Genomic DNA, 27275 nt, shown 5'->3' with positions numbered 1-27275 from the left:
CACATTTTTTTGTAAGTATAAGGTTTACAGTGCTATTAACCAACCATGGTGGACGACAAAAATTTTGATCTTTTTTCCCCGTGTATCGCACGGGTAATATACTAGTAAATATTAGAAAGGAGGGATTTAACTAGTATAGTGTATCAGTCGCTAATTTGGTCATTATTTATTCTAGCAACTAATTTGTAAGAAATAATAACGGATTTTCTGTCCCTATTTAATTATTTTACTGTAGTGTATCATTATCACCGCTTGTTTTTATTTTTATTTTTATACTGATTTATCAATTAATTGACAAATTCAATTAAGCTGAACAGAATTATAAAATAGCAGAACTTTTCCTACTAAATTTTTAGTAAAGTTACATATCCAGAACTCTAACTTAAAAATATTAATTAAATTAAAATAATCTTGTATCAATTGATCTACCTATTTGGTAATTGGTAATTTATTACCACTTATTTCCATTACAGTCATATAGAAAAAGTTACACCCACTTGCTCATGCACACGCCACGATGAACTGGTATGATTTAGTCCATGTCATATATTGAGAAGGGGTAGTATTCTTTGACACCGATCTCAAATTTAAAGTTTGACACTTCATTTGAGAATCATTAGATAAAAAAAGATCAATAGTGTCACATGCTTACAAATTAGAGTCGTTAATTTTTTTTGATCTAACGGCTATTAGATGAGGTGTCAAACTTTAAATTTAACACTAGTGTCAAACGATCCTAGCCATTTGAGAAGTATTAACATCTCTAGCACCTCGAATATCCTTAGGATATATTTATCTCTCATCCAACTTCAACACCTTCTGGGATCCTTTTGCCAATGTGCTATTTGACAAACTGTCACCAATGTCTCCCATTACTCAAAAAAGTTTCTGAAACATGTTGCTTTTTCTTTCTCTTTTTTATTTTATAAGTTTTAATTTCTTTTAGCCGTTTCCATTTAAAAAAAAAAATACGGATCCACGGGATATTATCCAACATGACATAAATACATAGATATGATAAATTTTAAAAATTATAGAATACAACACGGCTAAGATATAACGTATAAAATTAATATATAATACTATCCTTACACAAAATAAAGATATTAATATTTTATAAGTTAGAATTAGTCATTGTAAATATGGATTTGTGTCTTCTAAATTGCGATATGCACTTTAAAATAAAGCGTACTGAGTTATAATCCTTAACGAGAAAAAAAATTGAGTAGATTTTAACGATCTCATGATTTGTTACGTATGTATATATATTTATCATGATATAAAGTATTGATTTTCTCAGTAATAATGGTAACTTTTTCATTTTTTTCTTCTCTTTGATGTGAATAAGTCAAATCCGATAAACACAACAAAATATTATTTATATATTCATTGGGCTATTTCATTTGTATCGATACAAATATTCAAAAAATATAAGCTATAAATATAGGGTTCGCTTTTTTTACAGTCAATGTAGATAACTTATCTACATTGAACCTGTTATGGACCGATAAAAGGCCCACGACTACAGGAAGCCCAACCAACACAAGCCCAAAGGTAAGCTCTATAAATAAGAGCTAAAGACCACAGGTATGGCTGATCTCTCTAACTCTATTTTATGCAATCACGACAGTACACACACACACACCCCTTCAGGCTGCGGTCATTATATAGTGTGTGGTGATTCTCTGTCCCCAAGATACCTAATTAATAGGTATCTAGAGAGAGAGAGCCCTAGATCCAACATCAAGTACCCGACCTACGGTCGGACACATCTGCCCAAGGCAGAACATTGGCGCCGTCTGTGGGTCGGATTGATCTTTGAACCGCTTTACGATGTTATCCTTACCAGGGGTAACGCCGACGGCGTCAGAAATAAACTTCAGATCTGCCTGGGAGTTCTCCAAAGAAGTCTTTAATTCAACATAATTATTTGTTAATTCCTCATTGACAAGAACAACTTTACCATACCTCACACGGAGCTCATCTAGCTCGGAAATAGTTTCTGAATGTTTTTCAAGCAGCAAGGAATATGGTTTCACCATTGAGGCAGTCTTAAAAGTATAAAGCTCGTCCTTCTGGAGTTCTTCCATCTCGGCTCTCGAGATAATTCCAGAACCAAAAAATGCAGGAGGAGGACAGACGACACCCCGGAACTCGGCTGTTACCCCTGAGTCCCACAACGCTCCCCTCCTAAGTCCACTTGGGAGAGCGGCGGGAGCAGGAGTACCCCGAGGAAGAGTTATCACGGCATGCGTTCCGCCCCAACTAGCCGAGGTCCGAGGAGCTGGATTTGCATCAGTCTCCGTATTCTCGCAGTCGTCAGTGAGATCCAGGATGGAGACGCCAGAATTCAAAGCCAAGGTGGAAGCTGCCGCAATCGGGCTGGCTGTCCTAGGTCTCTTCGCCGGGGGTGCAGCGGAGCAGAGGCTTGGCCTGTTAAGGACAAAATATAATCTGGACTTGGCCCTTCCTCTACTTTATCAAAATTCATGTCGGAATCTGCAAATAAAAACAAGTTATAACAGTAACAGGAAAATAACATAAGTAGCAAGGATTTAAATAGTGCAAAGCATACTGGTAGGCTCTGGGGTGGAATGAGATTTGGCTACTAAAGAGGCTGCGCTCAAATGACCCTTGGAACCCACATGGGCCAACAAAGGTCTTGGCATTATCCTTATCTTCTTGTGACAACCTCAGCTTGAAGTCGGCAGGCTTGCGACGGTGTTGATCCTGAGTCCAGTAGAGGGGAAAGATGGGTTCCCCATTATCACCAATAAACCATGGCCTCTTTCCCACCTCGGCCACCACGTTAAAGAAATAGGCTTTGAAGCCCTTGAAAGAATCGCTATACACAGAAAACAGCCTTCGGGAGGGTTTGCTAACTCGGCCTCGAATGCTACTCCACCCCTTGAGTTCAGGAGGTTCCGAGTCGGTACGTGGAGTGTAAATGGTAAAAAAATGCAAAAATAGGGGAACAGTACATGGAAGGGACAAAGAGTCGTACAATTGTTCAAAAGCAACAATATAAGCTCAACCATTGGGATGGATCTGGGTTGGCGTGAGTAGCAGGTGATTTAGGAGTTGTATCTTAAACGGGGAGAAGGGAAACTGAATCCCAATCTTTGTCACCAGATCTGGATAGAAGAAAAAAGAGTGTGGCTCTTCAGGGTTCCGACCAGAACAAACAGGTTCGTCATCTGTAGGAACGAACATATTAAAATCAACCGGGTTGCCGATGGGAAGCCCAGACACTTCTTCGGTTGACATCTCGGATGCAAAGCTCAGCACCTCTTCTGTAACCCATGGATATTGAGTACGAAGATTATCGGTGACGGGTGCAGAACCCTTCTCGGTTGTACTCATCCCGACCTCTGGACCTTGGCTAGAGGAAGAAATATTCGCATTCGATTCTGTAGAATGGGACTCCATAAATACCTAGAACAGTAAAATGGAGGATTAAAAAGCAAGAATAGCACGTAGCACAAGGGATACGTACCCGAATTAAACAAATTACTGTCAGAGGAACTAGAGTCGTCAGATTCAAAAATAGGAGCAGGGGTTGGCGAACTCGGGGTGTGTGAGCAGCTGCCCAAAACTAGGTTGGCCATGAAGTCATTCCCCCTCTCCACAAATTGAGCACTAAGGTATACACAGTTGAAACAAGGGTCAGGATTGATAATATTTGAGCGAGAAGGAACTCTCACACATGGATTCGAAAAGGGAGCAAATGTAATAGCATGGACCGGGGTAGAATATAAGGGAAGAGAGGACGAAGTTGTCCTGGATGGGTTGCCTAGGTTACGGGGACCCCAACTTCGACCCCGGGCTGAAGGGCGAGAGGAAGCCCGTCTACCTCAAAGACCCCCCCTGCGACCACGGACCGAAGAATGAGATGAAGAGGCTCCCCTATGGCCACCACCTCGATAGCCGCCTAGCAAAGAAGCCTGAGTTTCTTCCTCGGTTCGAGGCCTGCCATACAACCAATACCTCGGACCAGGAGATAGGCTCTGGATGAACCTTTCCTCTTCTTCTGCGTGTCGTTCCTCTTCTTCGGCATCAATCTCATCACCACGACCGAAGATGCGTGGGCAAGAGGGTCGTCCTCGAATAATATAATTTCTCTCACCCATATCAGAAATTATTCAAACCAGGGTGCGTAGGAAGTGAACGGGCAGCAGATAAGCTTATATAAACAATGCAAGACTAGTACAGAGAATTTAATCAGACAAAAACAGCATGATGCGTCACAAATGCAAGTTGGCACATGCAAAGGAAAGAAGCAAGCAAGTAAGTCTGGAATAAATGAAGCACTGTAAAACCAAAGGCCATGGCCAAGTTAAAAAATTGACAGAGAATGCGACAGAAAGGAAAGAAATGGCGAAGGAAAGTACCTGCGGAAAATGGCGTTGAGGAAACTGGGAATTGGCAAACGTAAAAGATGGTGAACGCCGAAGGAAAATGATGTGGATACTAGCAAACGATTCTGGACGAAAAAACAGGCAAATGGTCTGAAAAACTGAAAATGGTAATATGAGGGTTGAAATCGAAAGGTTAAACCCGCGAAAGCCAAAGGGCAGGGGCATTGTGGTCATTACAGGGTGGACATGACAGTTGAAAGACGTTTCTTCAGAAGCAATAAATGCCAAGGCGGCGAGAAACGCACTATGCCACACGTCGTGCCTATTAGAAGAGAGTACGTGGCAAAGTAATCATTAGGTGGAAGAGAATTTGTTTCCCACTTCAAAGCAATCATCAGACAGCAGTTAGTACAATCATTCTCTACGCTGCCGAAATAAGTGACCGAGTTTCTAGTCTAAGAGGGACGCAGGACCGAGAACCCGACAGAGAGGGACGCAGGACCGAGAACCCGGCAGAGTGACCCGGATGAAATTGGCAATAGAACACCCCGGATACAGTAATGCTTGTAGAAACCTGGGAAAGCTCTCCTTCTCGGAGCCGAAGTAACAAACACAACGGCCAGATGACCAACGTACAAGCTAAAGCACATACAGCAATCAGCTTGACTTTGACATCCCGGCAACCTGAAGACTCAGTTTACCGGGCTGAGGGGCAACTGTTTTGGACCGAGGAAAGGCCCACGACTACAGGAAGCCCAACCAACACATGCCCAAAGGTGAGCTCTATAAATAGGAGCTAAAGACCACAGGTATGACTGATCTCCCTAACCCTATTTTATGCAATCACGACAGTGCACACACACACCCCTTCAGGTTGCGGTCATTATATAGTGTGTGGTGATTTGCTGTTCCCAAGATACCTAATTGATAGGTATCTAGAGAGAGCCCTAGATCCAACATCAATTACCCGACCTACGGTTGGACACATCTGCCCAAGGAAGAACAGAGCCCAAAACGACGTCGTTTTGAGGCAGAAATCAAAGTATTTTTGTAATTATAATTTATTTCAGGGTTATAATAGACTTTTTCATTATAATTTTTTAATTTTTCAACTCAAAACAACGTCGTTTTGGGAGCAAATGTAGATAACTTATCTACATTAACTTTAGAAACATTAGAGCCATAATATATATCTAGAATCACCCTCACCCCCACGGGATTAAGTGTAATGATACTTAAGCAAAAAGCACTCCTAAGTGGGAGTAAAGATTGGAACCTTAAAAACATCACTTACACAGACAGTATCATGTTTCAAATGATGTTCTTAATTGATCCAGGTGGATCAAAGGTTGATATTGGATTTCAAATGACGATATTTATGAAAGCGACAATCATAGGTATTAATAGATCATGGGATAACATAAAGCTGAGAGGTAGTGCGTATGCACAATGAGAGCAATGATACTAGAATTCTAGGTGCGTACCAATAAAAGAGTTCTTTACCTGAAGATAATTTGGGCCAGACCATATGCTTAATTGTGATTTGTGAGTGACTTATGATATGGTCCATAACATTTCCATAACTTTTATGTAGTCATTAATTCAAGGCCACACAAAATAATTTTTTTTTATTTTTTTGCCTCTGCCATTTCCGTGGCGCCGCATTTTCATAAGCAAAATCGAGAACAAACAATCACTTTCTAAACAAAAACTAGTGCGTTTCGCCGCTGCACCGTTCGATTTTTGAACAATAATGTTTTTTTTTTTTTTTTTTTTTTTGGCTCTTTGTTACAAAGTGAAGGCCACGTTACAGAAACACAAAAAGGTTTCACTTCCATATGTCAAGATGCTCTTTCATCCACAATATACCACTTTACTTTGAGACTTTGATGGGGTTTATGACCACAATGCTAGCCGATGATTTGTTTGATCATCAATTCACCAAAGATTCTTCTCTCACTTTATTTCTCCAAATCAAAAGTTTTAAAGGAAAAAAACGTTTGTATTTTAAGATATAACTTTATATCTTTTTAATGGAATGGTGTTATTTTGATGTATAATTTGTAATTTTTTATATTCTTTCTCTTCCATAAAATTAGAAAAAGAGAAAAAGTGGATGAGAAAGAATATAAAAAATCACCAACATCGTTTCATATAAAATGATACAAAATTATATTCTTTAAAAGAAAAATTATTTTTTCCAATTTTAAATTATGGTATGCAATTACAATTATAGTTGTAATTTTTTTCTTCTTTTAAATTCAGAATTAAAGTATCCCCACTCAACTACTTTATTTTCGGAGAGATATCTCCTCAAATGAATAGATAGGGTGTAGTAAACGGTGGTGGGTAAGACTAATCTATTATGGAGTTTTCGAGTGCAAAAGTTTATCCAATCTGACCTAATATTTAAGGCACACTCCGCTAAATATGTCACCTTTGAGATATATGGTTGTAATTTTTTTTTAATACTAATAGGTATTAAAAGTTATAATAGACCCGATTAATTTAGTTTTAGATTTGAACTTCTTCACCCTACCACAAATTGCAACTCTTATTAATATTTTAATTTGAGAAGTTTTTGCAACCGTCTCAGCCACGTTTATCTGATTTTATTTATTTATTTAGTAATCACAATATCTCAAATAAGAAATATATTCTCTCTTATTAAATTATTATGTTATAAGATCCAATGAAACAAAAGATAAATATAAATATTTAAATACTGCAAACAAAATATAAAATCGTACTCAAGATATTATTATATTAGAATGAGGAAGGTTATATTTACAAACTTTTTTGTTTACAAACTCTTACAAACTACACTATCTTCTCCGGGGAAAACACTAGGTCACAGTATCTTCTCCTGGGAGAACATAGTGTTCTCCTAAGAGAACTTAGTGTATCTGTAAAATAAGTTTGTAAACGGATTCTTCTCCTATTAATACTTGTATTAACAACAGAGCACTAAATATTATTTCTATTGATCGTTGGTATGCCCCACTTCATTTTTATGGTTTTTGCGTCCAGATACACTCTTTTGTTGAGCGGGCTTCATGGCATCCCTTGAAGGCTCAAATGGTCTCATTTTTTATATGCTTTAATCAAAATTCAACAGAGAAACAAGTGGAACCTATGATCCATTGGTACTCTCTGCATCAAATATGTATTTGATATTGATACTTGTTTGGTATACATGAATATACCCAATACTCACTCAATATACACGTATCTTATATCACTCAAGTACAAGTCAATTTATACTAAACACTAAGTTTTGTTGTTAAGTTGTTTGATTTGCTATTATGGAATTCTGTTGAAATATTAGAATCAAAACAAGAAAATTATATTTATCTTATGATTGAATTTGTTTATTGTTTATGTTTTTTATGTTTATCTATAATATATCAGTTCATATCCGTATCTTATTTTTCAGGAATTTTGGCATATTCCGATACTCATATAGCCATATCCATGCAACTTAGGGTGGAACCATACACTAAATATAAACACAGAATAAAAAGGTGGAAAGGATATGGTAAAATAAATAACAAGTACAATTAGTAGCAAAATAAATATATGTAAGTCCACACCATAATTCATCAATATGAAACAAAAATCAACAAAGACTCATAGTCATAATCAGTTTACATATTCCGTGCACCTAAAAACAAGAATAAGAAAAAGAACCACCAGTACTATACAGCAAAATTATGTTGATTCTAGCAAGCCAATTGTTTAACTTTGCTCACTTGCTGGAACTTGATGAAGGGGTTGATTCAACTTCACAGGTGCAGTAAGTGGAAGAAGTGATTGGTTTAGCCAGGTATGTGGGTTTGTCATCCCCTGCCATGATCACAAGTATCTTGGGCTCTAAGTCAATCTCTATGTTCTTGGGCATTACTTGTAATTTGATGTCTTCACCTTCAGTTGATAACTGAAAAGCATGCTTTTTGTAGGAGCAAATAAGGATCACCAATGCCACAGAAATCAGAATCAGCAATAGAGATAAGCCTCCAAAGAGATAAGGAATTGGAGACTTCCATATACTAATTCCACTTGCTGATGATGAACTGTTTATTGGCCTCATCTTTTTCAATCTCTCTCTCTATGGGGGTAGTATATGTGTAATTATAGTGAAATGAAGTGAAGTGGTAGTACCTCAATTTATAGTATAATTGGCACAATTTAATTTACAAAAGCACCCTTTTGGGATTGAGGAAGATTCCTTTTTATCCTTGGCCAGATGCTTCATGAGGATGTCAAACGTGCAAAATACTAATGATTTCAGACCTCAAAAGTGCCTAATATGATATAAGCACTAAGACACTGCATTAATACTACTCCTGTTTTTCAAAATTACCAGATTATTTTATTTTATTTTCTGAAATCAATGTTTGTTGACTTTATAAATTTTCCCAGTTTCTGACCTACCAAACAACATGCTTGCCTAAAAATTTTGTTTATAATTGTTCATATGCAAAAAGCAACAGTTTCGCTAGTCAAAATATGGAAAGATGCATATAAGAAATTTCTCATCTCTGGGAGTCTCTAGCTATTTGGTGGAAATGATAGATATCAACCTTCCTTCCATCTGTTTCCCTTTACTAGATGAACAAGACATCTTGCCTAACTCCAGCTGTTTCTAATTTAGCAAACACTGATGAATCTGGAGAGGCAAAAGGAAAATATCTTTTGCTTGAGTTATGCAATTGAATAGGTAACTAATATCCACCTTAGTTCAGTTGAAAATACATGCTCAATAGGTGGGAACAGAACTTGAGTTCGATTCCCACCAAATACATTTTTTGGAAGGGGACGAGGAGTCGGGATTAGAGTTGGTATACTAAGTGCTGACTCGCCTTAAAGAAGTAATTAAATTTGGTATATAAAAAAAATAATTTATACAATTGTATTAAAAATTTGATAGAAAAAGTTTGGCCACATTTGTCGTGCAATGCAGCTCGAACCAAAATAATTGACTAATCCATTAATCGGTGGAAAAATTAAAAAAAAAATTAATTAATGTATCTTACAAAGCTTTTACTATATTCCTCTTTTTCTCATCCACAAGATCCATAAGCAATTACAGGTTGCAGCAACCATGTGAACTGAATTCTAGCACCATATGTGACCTATATACCACCTATTCAGTCATAACCCCAATTTGAATTTTTTTCAAAATTACTTATGATCTCTTATAGACATACTTAGTAAGACATGTAGTCAAGGAAATGGTTTTTCTACTTTTTGAATAGATCAATTTTGTTTTTTGGATGCAATGTGAATAGATACTGAAAAAGTTATGTAGCCATGAAATTGTCGGCTTCCGATGTGCCAGTTAATTGACGTAAACAGAACATGTTTATATAATGTTGGCGTATATCTGTGTGTGTTTGGCCAAGATTTCCACCAAAATGAAAATGACGCTATAAGAATTTCATAAAACATCGTTGATGAAGTGGTCCAACTCCCAACCATTCTCTGTTCCCATTTCATCTCAACAATTTTAGAAAACAATTTTAACGTACTTGAAGAGATTAGGGTTTCAAGAGAATGTATAAATAAGAATAAATTATTTATTTATCCATGGATTTACTATATTGGATAAGGCCCTTTATCCAAGATCAATGGATCCATTATATGGGGACAAAACAACATTAATATTAATTAATGAATCTTAAACAGACTTTACTTGTGAATTGTGATTTTAACCTTAGGATTAGATTTCAAAGTTTTGCTCATATGAATTCTCTAATTTCAACAAGTCAGAAGAATATTGTAATAACCAAGTAGTATTATTACCAATGTTACAACGAATCAATTTCACCGTTAGATCAATTATGTTGATCCAACGGTTATATTTATTTCCATCTTTGTATGGTTATGATTCTTCATATTTAATACTTTATATTTATTTTCACCTTTGTATGGTTATGATTTCTCATATTTAATATTTTCACTTTAAATATGGGGAATCATAACCATACAAAGATGAAAATAAATATCACCGTAGGATTAAATAATTGATCTAACGGTGAAAACGGTGAAATTGATTGGTAGTAACACTATTTGGTTGTTACAATATCTTTCCCTTTCAACAAATAGATTTCTTAACTTTTTTTTTTTTTGTAAATAATAGATTTCTTAACTTTGATTAGACTAGAAGCATAAATTAGTAAGTCACTAGTAGGGATGTAAATGGGCCAGGCTGGCTCAGCCCGGCCTACATAAAGCCTAGCTTGGCCTATCCTTTCAGAAAAGTAGAGTAGACTTAGGTTTTTAAGAAAGTCTTCTTAACAAATAGGTCGTAGGCCAATTTTGTCAAGTCTGGCCCGAAGCCTTGTAGGCTAGCCTATTTAATTTATTAAAAATAAATAATATTTATTTTATGTGGAATGGCAAAGTACCAATACCAGTACCTATGTAATTTCTCTTGTAGACTTTATTTTAGCACCCAATAATTGTATTTTTCTTATTTTCCCTATTTCTGCAATGGTAGGTCTACAAGGCCTGTAGGCCATGTCAGACTTTCTTATTTTTAAAAATAGGCCGGGTTTGACCTACAAATAAAGTCTTTAATAGGCTAGTAGGTCAAATAAGCTGATTTTTTTTTTTACGTAGGCTTGGGCCAGAAAGGCCAAAGTCCAGCCCAGCTCATTTACACCCCTAGTCGTAGGATTGGTGTAATGATAAGGAATTTGGGTAGTTAATATTATGTTATATGTTGAATTCCAACTAACTAACGTATCCAAAAAGAGAGCGGATAAATTAATTGAAGTTCCTAATGGGATGAATACTAACTGACCAAAGTCGTATTGAACAAAAAATAAGAAATGCGAACGTGGGAATCGAAAGTGCAACCATATAATCCCATTCCTCTTATTACAACCATGGATTTCAGATACTTTTATAAAACCCCACATTTCCATTATCCAAAATAATAATAATTTTATTTCTATTCGGATAGAATATACCTGGACTACATCATGCTGTGATTTTTTGACCGTTGATTGTCGGTGATAATTCCGTTGAGTGTTTCATTGGACAAGAGGTGGTAGTTCCGAACATTCAAGTGAGTATATGAGAGTTTGACCTCTGTATTTATAGAGGGTTTATAAGGTGGAAGAGTTTGGGTAGGATTCAAACTCCTAAATAAGGTCATTATTATCATTGAGCAAGACATTTAGAAATTGGAATATATCCATTTTTATTAAGGTAAAAATCTGAGTAGTCAAGATAGGTCTATATTATATAAAAATAAATCTGCACCAGAGAGTAAAATAATAAAGCTCACAATATGTTGGATGAACAGATGCAGAAAAATTGAAGAAATTCAAGTCCAAGAGATGTTGTTTTCTTAAGACAATTTGTTCTATTTATTGATGCCGAAGGCTGACGAACAATTGTCTTCCGGGATAAAACGAATTTGTGTCTCTAGAATGATGGCACTGCCAATCTGAAGCCCCCTCAAACATAACCGAATGGTAGAGAAATCACACTCTCTACGTCTAAGGCACTATGTACTATGACTATGGATGAGTGCGAATAACTTCGAAAAATTCTGAATTTTTTTTCTGACGAACAACATGTATTTATAGACACCAACCAGACACGATGAATCACCGACGGTGAACCAATGAACCGCCGCCGGCGAATTGTTACAACCAATGGTAGCGAACAAGTTAAAATAATCGAACGCACCGTCTCAGTTAAAAACGGCGGGAAGGAATTGAAGCATCCTTGGCGGTTCAAAATTGGAGGGGAGCAACGGATAGGATAGGGACATTTTGGACCAAAAATTAATAAAAAATTATTTAACAAAAAATTATTTTATTTCTCTCACACACACGCACGACTGATCGAGCAAAATCGACCGGACGACGGCGGCGACGACACACATGTCTGTGTGTTGGACCAAGGCCCAACTACGTCCTCTCTCATCCACAAAGATGGTGTGCTCCAAGGGGTAAACTGGAGAGATGAGGTGGAGGGTTTAAAACCTTCCACTTCTCATGTCTTGTCCAATGTGGGACCCACACATCCCTTTCACCTTCCCTCTTTCTCTTCTTTCTCAACTCACTTCTTATTCATAACCCATGGGATTTATACACAAAATCCAACAATCCCCCACATGGATAAGAAGTTAATTCATCGTGACCAAATGGAAAAGAACATGAATGCAAGGTGTGATTCTTCAGTGAAAAAAAATTGCGTCGAGATAGGTAGGGGTCACTTTTAAACATTCTCTAGTAAAACCCATCGAGTGTACTCAGTCAATCGATGGTTAGGATGACTTGAACCTTCAACCTTTTGTGTACACCAAGACATTAGGAGTCACACATTGCTTCCTTAATATTGTTGGTCCTCATTATTGTGCCCATTTTGGCCCTAGATACCTGTGTAGTTCTATAAGTGATCATTCTCATAGAAGAAGCCCTCACTTCACACTTACATAGGTGATTCCTTGTGATGTAACCCAACATATTTCATCTGAACACATCAGATTAAGAAACCATTAAAAGCCTAAACGCTTGCCCTCATAAATACAATGTCTTGTCATAGGAATGAGTATGAGTTTAGAAACTCTACAGTGTTAACAGTCGATTATCATTTAGTTTTCTCTTTGAACCTAGTTCGTGGAATCTCCACTCATCAAGGTAGAGTTGCCGTAATGATCAACAATTGATAGTCCTTAAACCCATCCCTTCCGACAAATTCTCAACCAACTCTCTAGGAATCCCTTTAGTCAACGGATCCGCTATATTTTCTTTAGACTTCACATAATCAATTGTAATGATTTCACTTGAGAGTAGTTGTCTAACGGTATCATGTCTGCGACGTATATGTCTAGACTTGCCATTATACATGACGTTCTTGACCCTTCCAATAGCAGCTTGGCTATCACAATGCATGCACATAGAAGGTACCGACTTTGGCCAATTGGGAACATCCTTAAGAAAATTATAAAGTCATTCAGCTTCCTCACCGGCTTTATCTAGAGCAAAAAATTTTTATTCCATAGTTGATCTTGCAATGCAAGTCTGCTTAGACGACTTCGAAGACACAACACCCCCACCAAGGGTGAACACATATCCACTTGTGCATCTAGTGTCATTAGAATCGGTAATCCAGTTTGCATCGTAATACCCTTCTATAACTGCAGGGTACTTCTCATAATGCAAAGCAAAGTTTTGAGTGTGCTTCAAATAACCCAAAACTCTTATTATAACTTTCCAATGATTTTCGTTTGGATTGCTAGTGAAACGACTCAACATGCTCACTACATAAGCAGAATCAGGTCTAGTATAATTTATAATGTACATGAGATTGCCTAATACTTGAGCATACTCCATTTGTGCTTCAGCTTTACCAGTATTCTTCAACAGTCAAAGATTTGAATCTATAAGGTTCTTCATAGGAGCTACTTTCAAACTTTTGAATTTCTCAAGTATTTTAGTAATATAGTGCGCATGTGATAAAGCCAACCCTCTAGATGTTCTACGGATCTTGATGCCCAAAATAACATATGCCAGACCCATATCTTTCATGTCAAACTTACTAGTAAGCAATTGCTTTGTAGCTTTAATCATTTGATTATTTCTACCCATTATCAACATGTTGTCTACATAAAAACAAATTATGGAAAACCCTGTTTCAGTATTCTGAACATAGACACACTTGTCACATTCATTAATACTAAAAGCCTGTTTGTTTCACCTTCTAGAAAAAGTAGCTTCTATCTCTTTCTTATTTTAAAAGTGCTTTTTACAAAAGTTAAAGCTATTTATATTTTTATAAAAATATTTAGTTTTTCAAAAAAATATTTGACTTTTGACTTCTGTTTTTTTAGAAGTTAAAATTTTTAGCTTCTAAAAAAAGTAGGTTTTTGGTTTTTTTGTGACTTTTGTTTTTTTTAAAAGCAGACATCCAAACGAATTTAAGTGAGAAGTGCTTTTTTTTCTTGAAAAAAGCAGCTTTTGGAGGGAAAAAATCCCATCCAAACAGGCCCTAAAACCATTCAACAACATAACTTCATCGAATTTTGCATGCCATTGTTTTAGAGTTTGCTTATGTCCATATAGAGATTTTATCAAACGAAATACTTTTCGTTCTTGTCCTGAGACAACAAATCCCTCAGGTTGTTCAAGATAAATATCCTCCTCTAAGTCACCATTCAAGAAAGTAGTCTTTACATCCATTTGATGTATCTCCATCCCATTCAACGCTGTTATCGCTATTAGCATCCTGATGGATGTAATCCTTGTAATAGGTGAATAAGTGTCAAAGTAGTCTAGGCCTTCATGTTGCCGGTAGACCTTTATTACAAGTCTAGCTTTGTACTTATCAATAGTTCCATTTGCCTTCATCTTTCTTTTAAAGATGCACTTACTTACTAGAGGCTTATTGCTAGGACGAAGGTCAACCAGTTCCCAGGTGTGGTTTGACATAATGGACTCAACTTCACTTTTGATAGCCTCTTCCTTGAATGATGCTTCAGGGGAAGTCATATCCTCTCTGTATGTTCGAGGCTTATTTTCCAACAAAAATGTTAGAAAATCAGATCCAAAAGATGCGGCGGTCCTTTGCCTTGTACTACGTCTAGGTTCCTCCTCTACAGGATTATCACTAGTCGTAGTATCCCGAGGTATCATAGTACTGTCATCATTATGATCACTTACATCATTTCCCTTTTTATACGAAAATACATTCTCAACAAACGTGACGTCCCTTGACTCAATAATCATATTTACATGGATATCTGATACCTCATACTTGTAAACCAAAAACCGATATGCACTTTTGTTAAAGGCATAGCTAATAAACACACAGTCCACTGTCTTAGGTCTGATTCTTAACATTTTGGGTTTAGGAACCACGACCTTACCCTAGCACCCCCATACTTTTAAGTATTTCAAGGATGGTTTCCTTCATTTCCATACTTCGTATGGTATGCTTTGTGTCTTCTTACTCTATTAATAATATAGTTAGTTGTTAAGATGGCTCCCCCCCCCCACACACACAAGTTTTGTGATAAATTGAACGTGATCAATATTGCATTCATCATTTCTTTCAATGTCTGATTTTTCCTCTTTGCAATCTTATTTGATTGCAGAGCATAAAGAGCAATCGTCTGATGTATAATACCAGATTCTATACAAAATTTCTCAAAGGGACCATCATATTCACTCGCACGATCGCTTCTTAAAACTTCAATTTTCTTATTGAGTTGATTTTCAGCTTGTCTAAAAGCAATAATAGGTTCATCTTTACTATTAAGTAAAAACACATAACAATATCTACTGCAATCATCAATAAAAGTGGTAAAATGTTTCTTATTACCCCTAGATGGTATAGATTTCATATCACATATATCGGAATGCACTAAATCTAATAATTCAGTTGATCTTTCATTAGAAGAAAATGGTAACTTAGAGAATTTAGATTCAACACATACTTGACATTTATTATTATTCGAACAATCAACTTTAGGTAATAAATTTAAATGAATTAAACTTGTGATTGATCTAAAATTAACATGTCCTAGTCTTTGATGCCATATATTAGAAAACTCAAGCAAATAAATAGAAAAAACATTATTATTATTAACACCATCTTTGGTTACAGTCATTACATTTAGTTTGAAAAGGTCCCCACTAAGGTAACATTTTCCTACATACATATCATTATTAGAAAGAATAAACTTATTAGAAACAAACACGAGCTTGAAGCCATTCTTGCTTAAGAGGGATCCAGTCACTAAATTCTTGTGAATTTCAGGCACATGGAGTACATTATTGAGTGTCACATTTTTTCCAGAAGTCATCCTTAAGGCCACCTTCCCAACGCCTTCCACCTTTGAAGTGGAAGAATTACCCATATAGATTTTTTCATTTGGTTTTGAAGGGGTATAGGAAGAGAACATCCATCTATTGGCACACACATGCCTGGTGGCACTAGTGTCCACCCACCACTCCTTGGTATCTCATACCAAATTATATTCCAACACAACTGCCGACAGGTTTATATCTTCAACTTTTTTAGTGATCTCAACCATGTTAGCTTGAGCGGTCTTCTTCTTCCTTTAGGAATCCTTTACCTTTTTACAATCTTTAGCATGGTGGCCAGGATTCCCATAATTATAACAATTGCCTTTGAAATTCTTACCTTTACCTTGGACTTGCCCTTGCTTAGATGATCCTTCATCAAAGTGTTTTCGTTTCTTGGACTTTGAACCATCTTGAACAACATTGGCCCTTGAAACCACATAATTATTGCCAAGTTTCTTTTCAGAAATCTCATTATCTTCTTCTATTCTCAATCTCATGATCAAATCTTCAAGTGACATTTACTTACGCTTATGCTTGAGATAACTCTTGAAATATTTTCAAGATGACGATAATTTTTCTAAGTTATCCTTTTGGCATGAATTTCATGTACAATCACTTGAAGTTCTTCAAATTTACTCACCATAGATTTAGAGTCTTGTATTTTGAAGTCCAAAGACCAGCCTACTGTAAATTTCTTTAAGCCATGATCCTCAGTTTTGTACTTCTTGTCTAGACTATCCCATAATTCCTTACTTGTCTTCAAGGCACTGTACACATTATATAGCGTGTTGTCTAGACCATTGAGAATATAATTTCAATATAGGAAATCAGAATGCTTCCAAGCATTAATTTCAGCAACCCTTTCCTTGTCTAATGGTTGTCCTTCTTCAAATTTCGGAGCATCTTCAGTAAGAAACTGTGCCAAGTTCAATGTAGTCAAATAAAATAACATTTTTCGTTGCCATCTCTTGAAATCATTTCCGTAAAATAAACAATTTGTTCCCTCTATTGCTGGCGAAGGTTGATGAACAATTGTCTCTCAAGATAGAATGAATTTGCGTCTTCAGAATGATGGAACTACCAATCTGAAGCCCCATCGAACATAACTGAATGGTAGAGAAGTCGCACTCTCTAAGTCTAAGGTAGTATTATAATAGCCCTAACCTAATTAATTAGCAAATTACATGTAATTAAATAATTAAGCATGTTTTAGTGAGTAAAGTTAAGTATAAGGCTTAATTAAATGAATCTGAGTCACTTTGGAGTTAAAAAGTGTACTGAGTGAAAATTAAGGGGTATAAATGGGTACTGGCGAAAGTGCCCAAAGTATAAAAATAAAATTATAAATATTCCTAGAATAATATTCCAGACTTTTGGGTAAATTTTGGTAATTATTGGAGTTAAATAGATAAACAAACCAATACCCGCTTAAAGTCACTTAAACTATGTTAAGTGACTAAAACACAAAAAAGAACCCCAAACCCCCCATTTTTCCGTCGAGCAAACAGAGGGAGAGAAGAAGAAGAAGAAAAGAAGAAGAAAGGGAGAGAGAAGAAGAGAGAGGAGGGGGAAAATCCCAACCGTTTTGGGTGATTCAAAAGCCTAAACCACTCTAAATCTTCCCCTCTTTCATAATCCTAGCTTAGTTCTTAGTGGGGAGCTTTGTGTGGTGAGATATTGGCTCTCAAAAATTTGCCCATTTGGTGAAATTTGGGGTTTTGGGAATTTCTACCTCCATGGGAGCTTGAGGAGCGCTCCTTGCTTGGTTGTGCAACCATTGGTGGTAAGATTCTACCCCTTGAACCTTATTTTCATGGAAAATTGCATGAGTTAGGGTTCAATGAATAGTTAATTGGGGTTTTTGATGAAATGTTGTTAAATTAGCTATGTTCTAGGAAGAATGGAGCTTAGAGCATGTTGTGAAAAATGCTAGGAACGACGTTTAATCGGTGAAAATGAGCTTAGATAGCTAAATGAATATACTTGGAAAATGGCAAGAATATGATGCTTGATATTGGATTTCTTGCATTGTTTATAAATGGTTTGGTTTGGTTGGTTGTTGATTATGCCTTGGTGTTGTCTAGGATTGAGACTATTGGACCAACCTTGAGAGACCAACCGTTGGACCAAGCTATGGAGCTTGATTAGCTCCATTGGATAGGTGAGTTCATGCTTATGTTTGGTATGAATTGTATAGCTTGGTTGATAGCTATGAGATGTTATTGGATGCAATATGTGTTAATTGCATTAAACCTTGTGCAGGTTTTATTTGAGAAGTGGAGTATTGTAATGAACGGGCTGTAGAATCCGTGGGTGGTGAACAAAGGTCGAATTGAAGCTTGAGGTAAGCCTTCGGACCTTGGGTGTAATTCCCTTCACTGTTCCACCAAGCCCTGAAAGGGTAGAGGTTGTGATTGTGTATATAAATGCAATAAAATAGTGTAATGCTTTGTTATACGTATGTGTATGCATTTGGTGTGGCATAGGATGGTGTTTCCCTATGTTGGTATGTTGCATGACGATGCGTAAATCATACTTAGTAGTTAGCTGGCCAGTAGGACTATTTGCATCTGAGTTTCCTTAGGACAGCTTGAGAGCTCGAGGGATTTCTCTTGGAGATGTATTGCACTTTGCATAGATATGTATTTACTGCATTATTATTGTTATTGCTATTACACTGATATGGAATTGTGGGGTGGAGAGATGCTCCAAGGACCCCTGGTTTACTGGATATATTCGTAAATCTCACCCCGTGTTGTGGGGACCCCCTTTCAGGTAAGGAAGCTGCAGGAGCCTCTGATGGCAAGTGGCCTTATTTGCAGTAGATCATGCATGAAGAAAATGATGTTTTGAGATCATACATGTTATTTTGTAGATTTACATGTATAGGATTGATCATTGATAGCATTGACGTATGTATATCTCGTTATATTTGATGGACTTAGCCTATGATCATGCCATTGGATATCTCTTTTGTTGATGAGAGCCAAGGGATGATCATAGCCTTTTGTAGCTAAGTTCCACGTTATGTAATTAAACTTGTATTAATGTTATTTACTTCAAGGTTAGGAATGCATGATGAATATTGGAAATGTTGAGCTGAATTGTCTATTAGGAGCTAAGCTGTTAGATTGGGAAACGTTGAGAAAACAAAGGTTATGCTGCCTCCGTTAAATCAATGATGAGAGGACGAGAGTTAAGTAATGATATAGGGATATCGCAAGCTTGTTAAATAGGTTGTAAAATGTGTAGGATTGATAACCCATGTAAAAACAAAGATACCCTATCTTGGTGTCCAATTTTCGTGTCCTATATGATAGATTTGGACCCTTGTGACTTGATAGAAGTTTTAGATAATTTTCTTAGCTTTCCATAGAGACCAAGATTGTGTAATTTGGATAAGTATAACTAAAGTTATGATTGGAAAACCATAGGTAGGTTAAATGACTTTGTTTTGGGTCACCCAGCCCTGTGGATGGCGTCTGGGGCGCCAGATTCACGCTTGAGGCGCCAAATTACAGAACTAGTAGAATCCACACCGAGGGTGCCACTTCCACACTGGGGGCGCCAACTTTCTGCCTCCTGGGAAGATCTCATGCTACGGGCGTGGGAATCCACGCTAAGAGCGTGGGAGTCCTGCAAAGTTCCGTATCTTTTTCCTAGAAAATGCATAACTTTGGCTACGGTGCTCCGATTTGAGCGTGGTTTGAACCCACGCGTAGCTAATAAAAAATACTATAACATAGTAGAATATAAGAATCATAAAAAGAGTTTAGAATTAATTTGATAATTAAAGTGATGAAGACATTTAACGACGTATTGTCAAGTAGAATGAGAATATAATATTAAGTTTAGTCCCACTATTCCGCGAAGTATATATAGTTATGATCACGCACTTGGTTATTTAAATCTGGCTTGTTTAAAAAGGAAAAATTTATCCTGTTTTCTAATTGAACCAATGTGATTGTGACCGCGCTTAATGTCGTACGCAATGATAACAATCCAGTTCTAGAACGGGGTGTTACATTTTATGGTATCAGAGCAGTTTTGTAGGGAACAACTATTAGCTATTGTTTTGTATGCTTAGTGTTTGATGCTTTATAGTTGTTTTAGTACTCTTTATGATTATTGCATTTGTGATCACTAAGTGTGAGCCTGATCAACTCACTTCTTTGTGTAACATGTGTAGTGACATGATGAGGCACCGAAACAACCCCGGACCATCAAACACCGATGCTCAGCCAGAACCTGTTTTAGCTGCTCTTGTTAGGCCCAGAAGTGGTCGTGGGGCAACAGGTGGTCAACCTGAACCTGTGACGGCAACTATGGTCGATATGCAAAGGGAATTGGCGGCTAGTCGGCATGCCAATGAAATTTTGATGAAAACTAATGAGGATGCGCGGACTGCCATGGCCGTAATAATGACGGAGTTGAGGACGTTGAGGGGTCCTAGGCCCGTGAACCGGCAACCCATTCTTCCTCCTCACACTGCTACGCCTTCTCCACCTCTTTCACAAGTAGAGTGTGTAGCGGGTAACAATGAAGGTGAGGGTAGTCACCATTTTGGAAGTCGTAGTCATCACACCGAGGTTCATCAACCTCGAGTTAAGAATGTCGGTGACCATGAAGTGGAGAAAAGAAGATTGATGGCTTTCCGAAAACACAAACCTCCTTCTTTTAAGGGAGGATATGAGCCAATGGCGGCTGCGAAATGGCTCCAAGCGATGGAGAAAATCTTCAGGGTGATGAGATGCCCTGACGCAATGAAGTTAATCTACTCTGTGTACATGCTGGAAGAAGAAGCGGAGGATTGGTGGACTAATACCGTACAACCCCTAGAAGCTGAAGGCCGGGAAATCACCTAGCGGTTGTTCGAGACATTGTTCTTGGATAACTATTTCCCCAGAGAGGCTAGGGAACAGAAGCAGAATGAGTACAATGACCTAAAGCAAGGGTCAATGTCAATTGACCAATACTTTGCAAAATTCAATGAGTTGGTGAAATACGTCAACTATGGGCGAGCCTTACCCACTCCGGCTGAAATGACCTCCAAGTTCCAATGGGGTCTTAATGAGAAGATGTCTCGGAAGATGTCAAATTGTGACATCCGAGAGTTTAGTCGGTTTGTAAATCAGTGCAGGAAGGTAGAAGAAGTGTACAAGGTGTCCCAAACCAAGAAGTCATCTGAGGCCCAGGCACCTAATGCCATTAAAGCAACGGGCTCAGGTTATTGGAAGAACAGAAAGATGCAAGGCAAGAAGCTGAATGCGAATAGGCCCTTTGACTTGTTCAAAAAGCCCGGGACTCAGAAGAATTTTGTTGATAGAGGACCTCCTCCCAAGTGCAAGGGATGTGGCAAGGAGCATAGAGGTCCATGTGCTACCGGTGAAGTGATTTGTTTTAAATGTGGAAGATCCGGTCACTATTCCAGGCAGTGTCCTCAGAACGAAGCGAGGACTATGCCAGTTCAAGCTACTGTTGTTCCTGTCTCTGTTGTTCCACCTATGCTAGAGTCTCAGACGGTTGGTAGAGTATATACCATGGACCGTCAACAATCGGAGAAGGCTCCGAATCTAGTGAAAGGTACAATTTTTATTGATAATATGGATGTTGAAGTGTTGTTTGATTCAGGAGCTACACACTTCTGTATGTATGATTTTATGGTCGTTGGGCTAAATCTGCAAATGTACGACATTCGCCCTCCAATGAAAGTGGTTACTGCTACTGGAGAGGAGTGTTATACATCCGTGTTGTGTAAAGATGTTGAGTTCAAATATGAAGGCCGAGATTACGTGCTGGATTTTATTTGTTTGCCTATGATCAGCCTTCAATTTATCTTGGGAATGGACTGGTTGTCAAAGAACTGTGCTATGATAGACTGTTGTGGCAAAAGGATTGTGCTTGCTGCTGATGATTCTGCTACTAGTTCTTCCCCATATCTATCTGTGTTGCAGGTTAGAAAGGTTTTGAGGGCCAGGGCATTGGGATATGTCTTTGTGGGGGGGTTTAGTAGGCGGAAGTCATGAGGAGATTGGCACTATTTCCGTGGTGAGGGAGTTTGTGGATGTGTTTCCAGATGAAATTCCGCAACTTTCGTCTCATAGAGAGATTGAGTTCACGATTGATCTATTGCCTGGTGTGGGGCCTATCTCTCTGGCTCCGTATCGGATGTCACCACCGGAATTAGCCGAGTTAAAGAAGCATATTGAGGAGCTTTCGGCTAAGCAGTTTGTCAGGCCAAGTGTGTCGCCGTGGGGAGCACCAGTTATATTTGTTAAGAAGAAGGACGGTAGCATGAGATTGTGCACTGATTATCGTCAGTTGAATAAGGTACCATTAAGAACAAGTATCCTCTCCCTCGCATAGATGATTTGCTTGATCAGTTGAGGGGTGCTTGTGTTTTCTCAAAGATTGATTTGAGGTCGGGTTATCATCAAATACGAATTAGGCAGGAAGATATTTCGAAGACTGCCTTCCGATCTAGATATGGACATTATGAGTATCAAGTAATTCCATTTGGACTCACTGATGCTCCGGCGGTGTTTATGGATTACATGAATCGCATATTTAAGCCGTTTCTGGATCAATTTGTGATTGTGTTTATTGATGATATCCTGATATATTCCAAGAGTAAGGAAGAGCATGAAGGTCACTTGAGAATTGTGTTGCAAATTCTCAGAGAGAAACAGTTATATGCAAAGCCTTCTAAATGTGAATTATGGCTTTCTCAAGTGCAATTTCTGGGTCACGTTATCTCTGCTGATGGTGTGGCGGTTGATCCTAGCAAGATAGAGGCAGTTGTTGATTGGGAGAGACCCAAGATGGTAACAGAAATAAGGAGTTTTCTGGGTTTGGCTGGTTATTACCGGAGATTCATTTAAGAATTTTCAGCCATGGTGTTGCCATTGACCCATTTGACCCGGAAGGATACTCCATTCATTTGGACGCAGGAATGTGAAGAATGCTTTCAGAGCCTTAAGGAGAAATTGACGACTGCTCCGGTGTTAGTACTCCCCGATCCGGAAGGTGAATTTGTGTTATACAGCGATGCTTCTAAAAAGGGATTGGGTTGTGTGCTGATGGAGGATAGACGAGTGGTAGCGTATGCATCAAGGCAATTGAAACCGCATGAAGAAAATTATCCGACCCATGACCTTGAGCTTGCTGCAATTGTTTTTGGGTTGAAACAGTGGAGGCATTTCTTGTATGGAATGAAGTTTGCCATATTCAGCGATCACAAGAGCTTGAAGTACTTGTTTGATCAAAAGGAATTGAATATGAGACAACGACGGTTGACCGAATTCCTAAAAGACTATGATTTTGAATTGAAATATCATCCTGGCAAGGCTAATGTTGTAGCTGATGCACTGAGCCGTAAATCTGTGAGCGTATCAAGCATGATGATTAGAGATTATGATGTGATTGAGAGGTTCAGAGATATGCAATTATCTAAAATCTTTCCATGTAGAATTTGTGGCATCGAAATTACAAGCATTGAAAATGAACTGATGACCAGAATTAAAGAAGCTCAACTGCAAAATGAAAGTGCTAAACGACTGAAAGGTCAGAGTGGTGTATCCTGCAATGATGAGGGTATACTATTATATCAGGGTTGTGTTGTAGTACCTAGGCAGTTGGCGGAGGAAGTAATGACAGAGGCCCATAAAGGTCATTTCACAGTTCATCCGAGAGCTACAAAGATGTATCAGGACCTAAAGATTAATTTCTGGTGGCCTGGTATGAAGAAAGACATTGCCGAATTTGTCTCTAAGTGTCTCATTTGTCAGAAGGTCAAGATTGAGCATCAAAAGCCTTCTGGTATGTTGCAACCTCTGGATGTTCCTGAATGGAAATGGGAGAGTATCTCCATGGATTTCGTAGTGGGATTGCCGCGAACACAGGCTACTTATGATTCTATATGGGTGATTGTGGATAGATTGACAAAATCTGCACACTTTTTGCTAGTTCGGGTAGATTTCTCTGCTGAGAGATTGGCTAGGCTCTATGTGAAGGAGAATGTGAGGCTTCACGGGGTGCCTGAGAACATTGTTAGTGATCGGGACCCGAAGTTCACTTCTCGCTTCTGGGGAGCATTGCAGGAGGCTCTTGGCACTCAGTTGAGACTGGGCACTGCTTATCACCCACAGACGGATGGTCAGACTGAGAGGACCATTCAGACGTTGGAGGATATGCTGAGGGCTTGCACCCTGGAGCAGGGTACTGCATGGGATCGATATCTCCCGCTGGTTGAGTTTTCATATAATGATAGTTTTCATGCGAGTCTGGGTATGGCTCCCTACGAGGCCTTGTATGGTCGCAGGTGTATGACACCTACTTGTTGGTCAGAGGTTGGAGACACAGAGCGGTTTGGATTGGATTTTGTTCAAGAGACTACTTAGCAGATCAAAATGATTAGGGATCATCTGAAAAAGGCTCAGGATCGTCAGAAAAGTTACTATGATCTCAAGCATCGACCTCTAGAGTTTGAGGAGGGAGATCATGTATTCCTGAAGCTGTCACCGGTTACGGGTGTTGGACGAGCCCTTGGAGTGAGGAAGCCGAGTCCGAGATTTATTGGACCCTACCAGATTCTTCGTAGGGTGGGACCGGTTGCCTACTAGCTTGCCTTACCTCCGCAATTAGCAAATTTGCATGATGTGTTTCATGTTTCTCAGTTGAGGAGATATGTAGCTGATCCTTCTCATGTGGTTCAACCTGATAATGTTGAGATCCGGGAGAATTTGAAGACTCCTATTGGGCCACTGAAGATACTCGAAAGAGATGAGAAGAAGCTGAGAAATAAATCTATTCCTATGGTGAAAGTCCAATGGGAAGGAAGGACACCTGAAGAGTCCACTTGGGAGCGGGAAAACGAGCTTCTCCGGCAGTATCCTAAGTTTAAGGACAGGTACGTTCTTGATTTTGCGGACAAAATCGCTAAAAGGTGGGGTGACTTTAATAGCCCTAACCTAATTAATTAGCAAATTACATGTAATTAAATAATTAAGAATGTTTTAGTGAGTAAAATTAAGTATAAGGCTTAATTAAATGAATCTGAGTCACTTTGGAGTTAAAAAGTGTACTCAGTGAAAATTAAGGGGTATAAATGGGTACTGGCGAAAGTGCCCAAAGTATAAAAATAAAATTATAATATTTCTAGAATAATATTCCAGACTTTTGGGTAAAGTTTGGTCATTATTGGAGTTAAATAGATAGACGAACCAATACCCGCTTAAAGTCACTTAACCTATGTTAAGTGACTAAAACACAAAAAAAAGAACCCCAAACCCCCCATTTTCCCGTCGAGCAAACAGAGGGAGAGAAGAAGAAGAAGAAAAGAAGAAGAAAGGGAGAGAGAAGAAGAGAGAGAGGAGGGCGCAAATCCCAACCGTTTTGGGTGATTCAAAAGCCTAAACCACTCTAAATCTTCCCCTCTTTCATAATCCTAGCTTAGTTCTTAGTGGGGAGCTTTGTGTGGTGAGATATTGGCTCTCAAAAATTCGCCCATTTGGTGAAATTTGGGGTTTTGGGAATTTCTACCTCCATGGGAGCTTGAGGAGCGCTCCTTGCTTGGTTGTATTAATGCTATTTACTTCAAGGTTAGGAATGCATGATGAATATTGGAAATGTTGAGCTGAATTGTCTATTAGGAGCTAGGCTATTAGATTGGGAAACGTTGAGAAAACAAAAGTTAAGCTGCCCAATTTTCCGTTAAATCAATGATGAGAGGATGAGAGTTAAGCAATGATATAGGGATATCGCAAGCTTGTTAAATAGGTTGTAAAATGTGTAGGATTGATAACCCATGTAAAAACAAAGATACCCTATCTTGGTGTCCAATTTTCGTGTCCTATATGATAGATTTGGACCCTTGTGCCTTAATGGAAGTTGTAGATAATTTTCTTAGCTTTCCATAGATACCAAGATTGTGTAATTTGGATAAGTATAACTAAAGTTATGATTGGAAAACCATAGGTAGGTTAAATGATCTTGTTTTGGGTCACCCAGCCCTGTGGATGGCGCCTGGGGCGCCAGATTCACGCTTGGGGCGCCAAATTACAGAACCAAACAGTAGAATCCACGCTGAGGGCGCCACTTCCACCCTGGGGGCGCCAACTTTCTGCCTCCTGGGACGATCTCACGCTACGGGCGTGGGAATCCACGCTAAAAGCGTGGGAGTCCTGCAAAGTTCCGTATCCTTTTCTTAGAAAATGCATAACTTTGGCTACGGTGCTCCGATTTGAGCGCGGTTTGAATCCACGCGTAGCTAATGAAAAATACTATAACATAGTAGAAGATGGGAATAATAAAAGAAGTTTAGAATTAATTTTATAATTAAAGTGATGAAGACATTTAACGACCTATTGTCATGTAGAATGGGAATATAATATTAAGTTTATCCCACTATTCCGCGAAGTATATATAGTTATGATCACGCACTTGGTTATTTAAATCCGGCTTGTTTAAAAAGGAAAAATTTATCCGGTTTTCTAATTGAACCAATGTGATTGTAACCGCGCTTAATGCCGTACGCAATGATAACAATCCGGTTCTAGAACGAGGTGTTAGAAGTATGTACTATGACTATCGATGCATGCGAATAACTTAGAAAAATTTTGAATAATTTTTTCTGACGGGCTAAATATATATAGACACCGATCAGACACGATGAATTGCCGCCAGCGAACCGATGAACCGCCACCGGTGAATCGTTACAACCGACGACAGTGAACCAATTAAAATAACCAAACACACCATTTCTGTTCAAAACGACGAGAAGGAACCGAAGCATCCTTGTTGGTTCAAAATTGGTGGGGAGCAATGGATAAGACAGTGGCATTTTGGACCAAAAATTAATAAAAAATTATTTTATTTCTCTCACACCGACAGATCAAGCTGAGTCGGGCTGGTGGCAATTCGCGCTTGTTGGTGGACCAAGGCCCACCTATGTCCTCTCTCTTCCACAAAAGTGGTGTGCCCCAAGGGGCAAACTAGAGAGATGAGGTGGAGGCTTATAAACTCTTCCACTTCTCATGTCTTGTCTAATGTGGGACTTTTACTCACACACCCCTTTCTCCTTCCCTCT

The 27275-nt window shown here is 38.3% G+C and overlaps 1 protein-coding gene across 1 annotated transcript; it reads right to left on the bottom strand.

The window, feature by feature from the left end:
* Positions 1-8000: 8000 nt before the first annotated feature.
* Positions 8001-8448, bottom strand: LOC133310806 (protein GLUTAMINE DUMPER 6-like). Its single transcript, XM_061511795.1, has 2 exons — positions 8111-8448; positions 8001-8022 (listed from the first exon to the last, which is right to left on the bottom strand). Exons 1-2 carry the CDS (start codon positions 8446-8448, stop codon positions 8001-8003), a joined length of 360 nt encoding a protein of 119 aa, XP_061367779.1.
* Positions 8449-27275: the final 18827 nt, after the last annotated feature.

Source organism: Gastrolobium bilobum, unplaced genomic scaffold, assembly GCF_033153095.1.
Source record: "Gastrolobium bilobum isolate Gb01-03AN ecotype WA unplaced genomic scaffold, APGP_CSIRO_Gbil_v1 utg19765, whole genome shotgun sequence".
Taxonomy (NCBI): Eukaryota; Viridiplantae; Streptophyta; class Magnoliopsida; order Fabales; family Fabaceae; genus Gastrolobium; species Gastrolobium bilobum.
The sequence above is the reverse complement of the archived record's forward strand: the minus strand, read 5'-3'. Positions and strand labels throughout refer to the sequence as shown.

Bases quoted from the DNA above. Each gene is read 5' to 3' on its own strand.
- LOC133310806 (XM_061511795.1), bottom strand. From the start codon at position 8,448: ATGAGGCCAATAAACAGTTCATCATCAGCAAGTGGAATTAGTATATGG. The intron at 8,023-8,110 runs GTGAGCAAAGTT...TCTTGTTTTTAG, and splicing joins CCTTCATCAAGTTCCAGCAA to GTGCACGGAATATGTAAACT.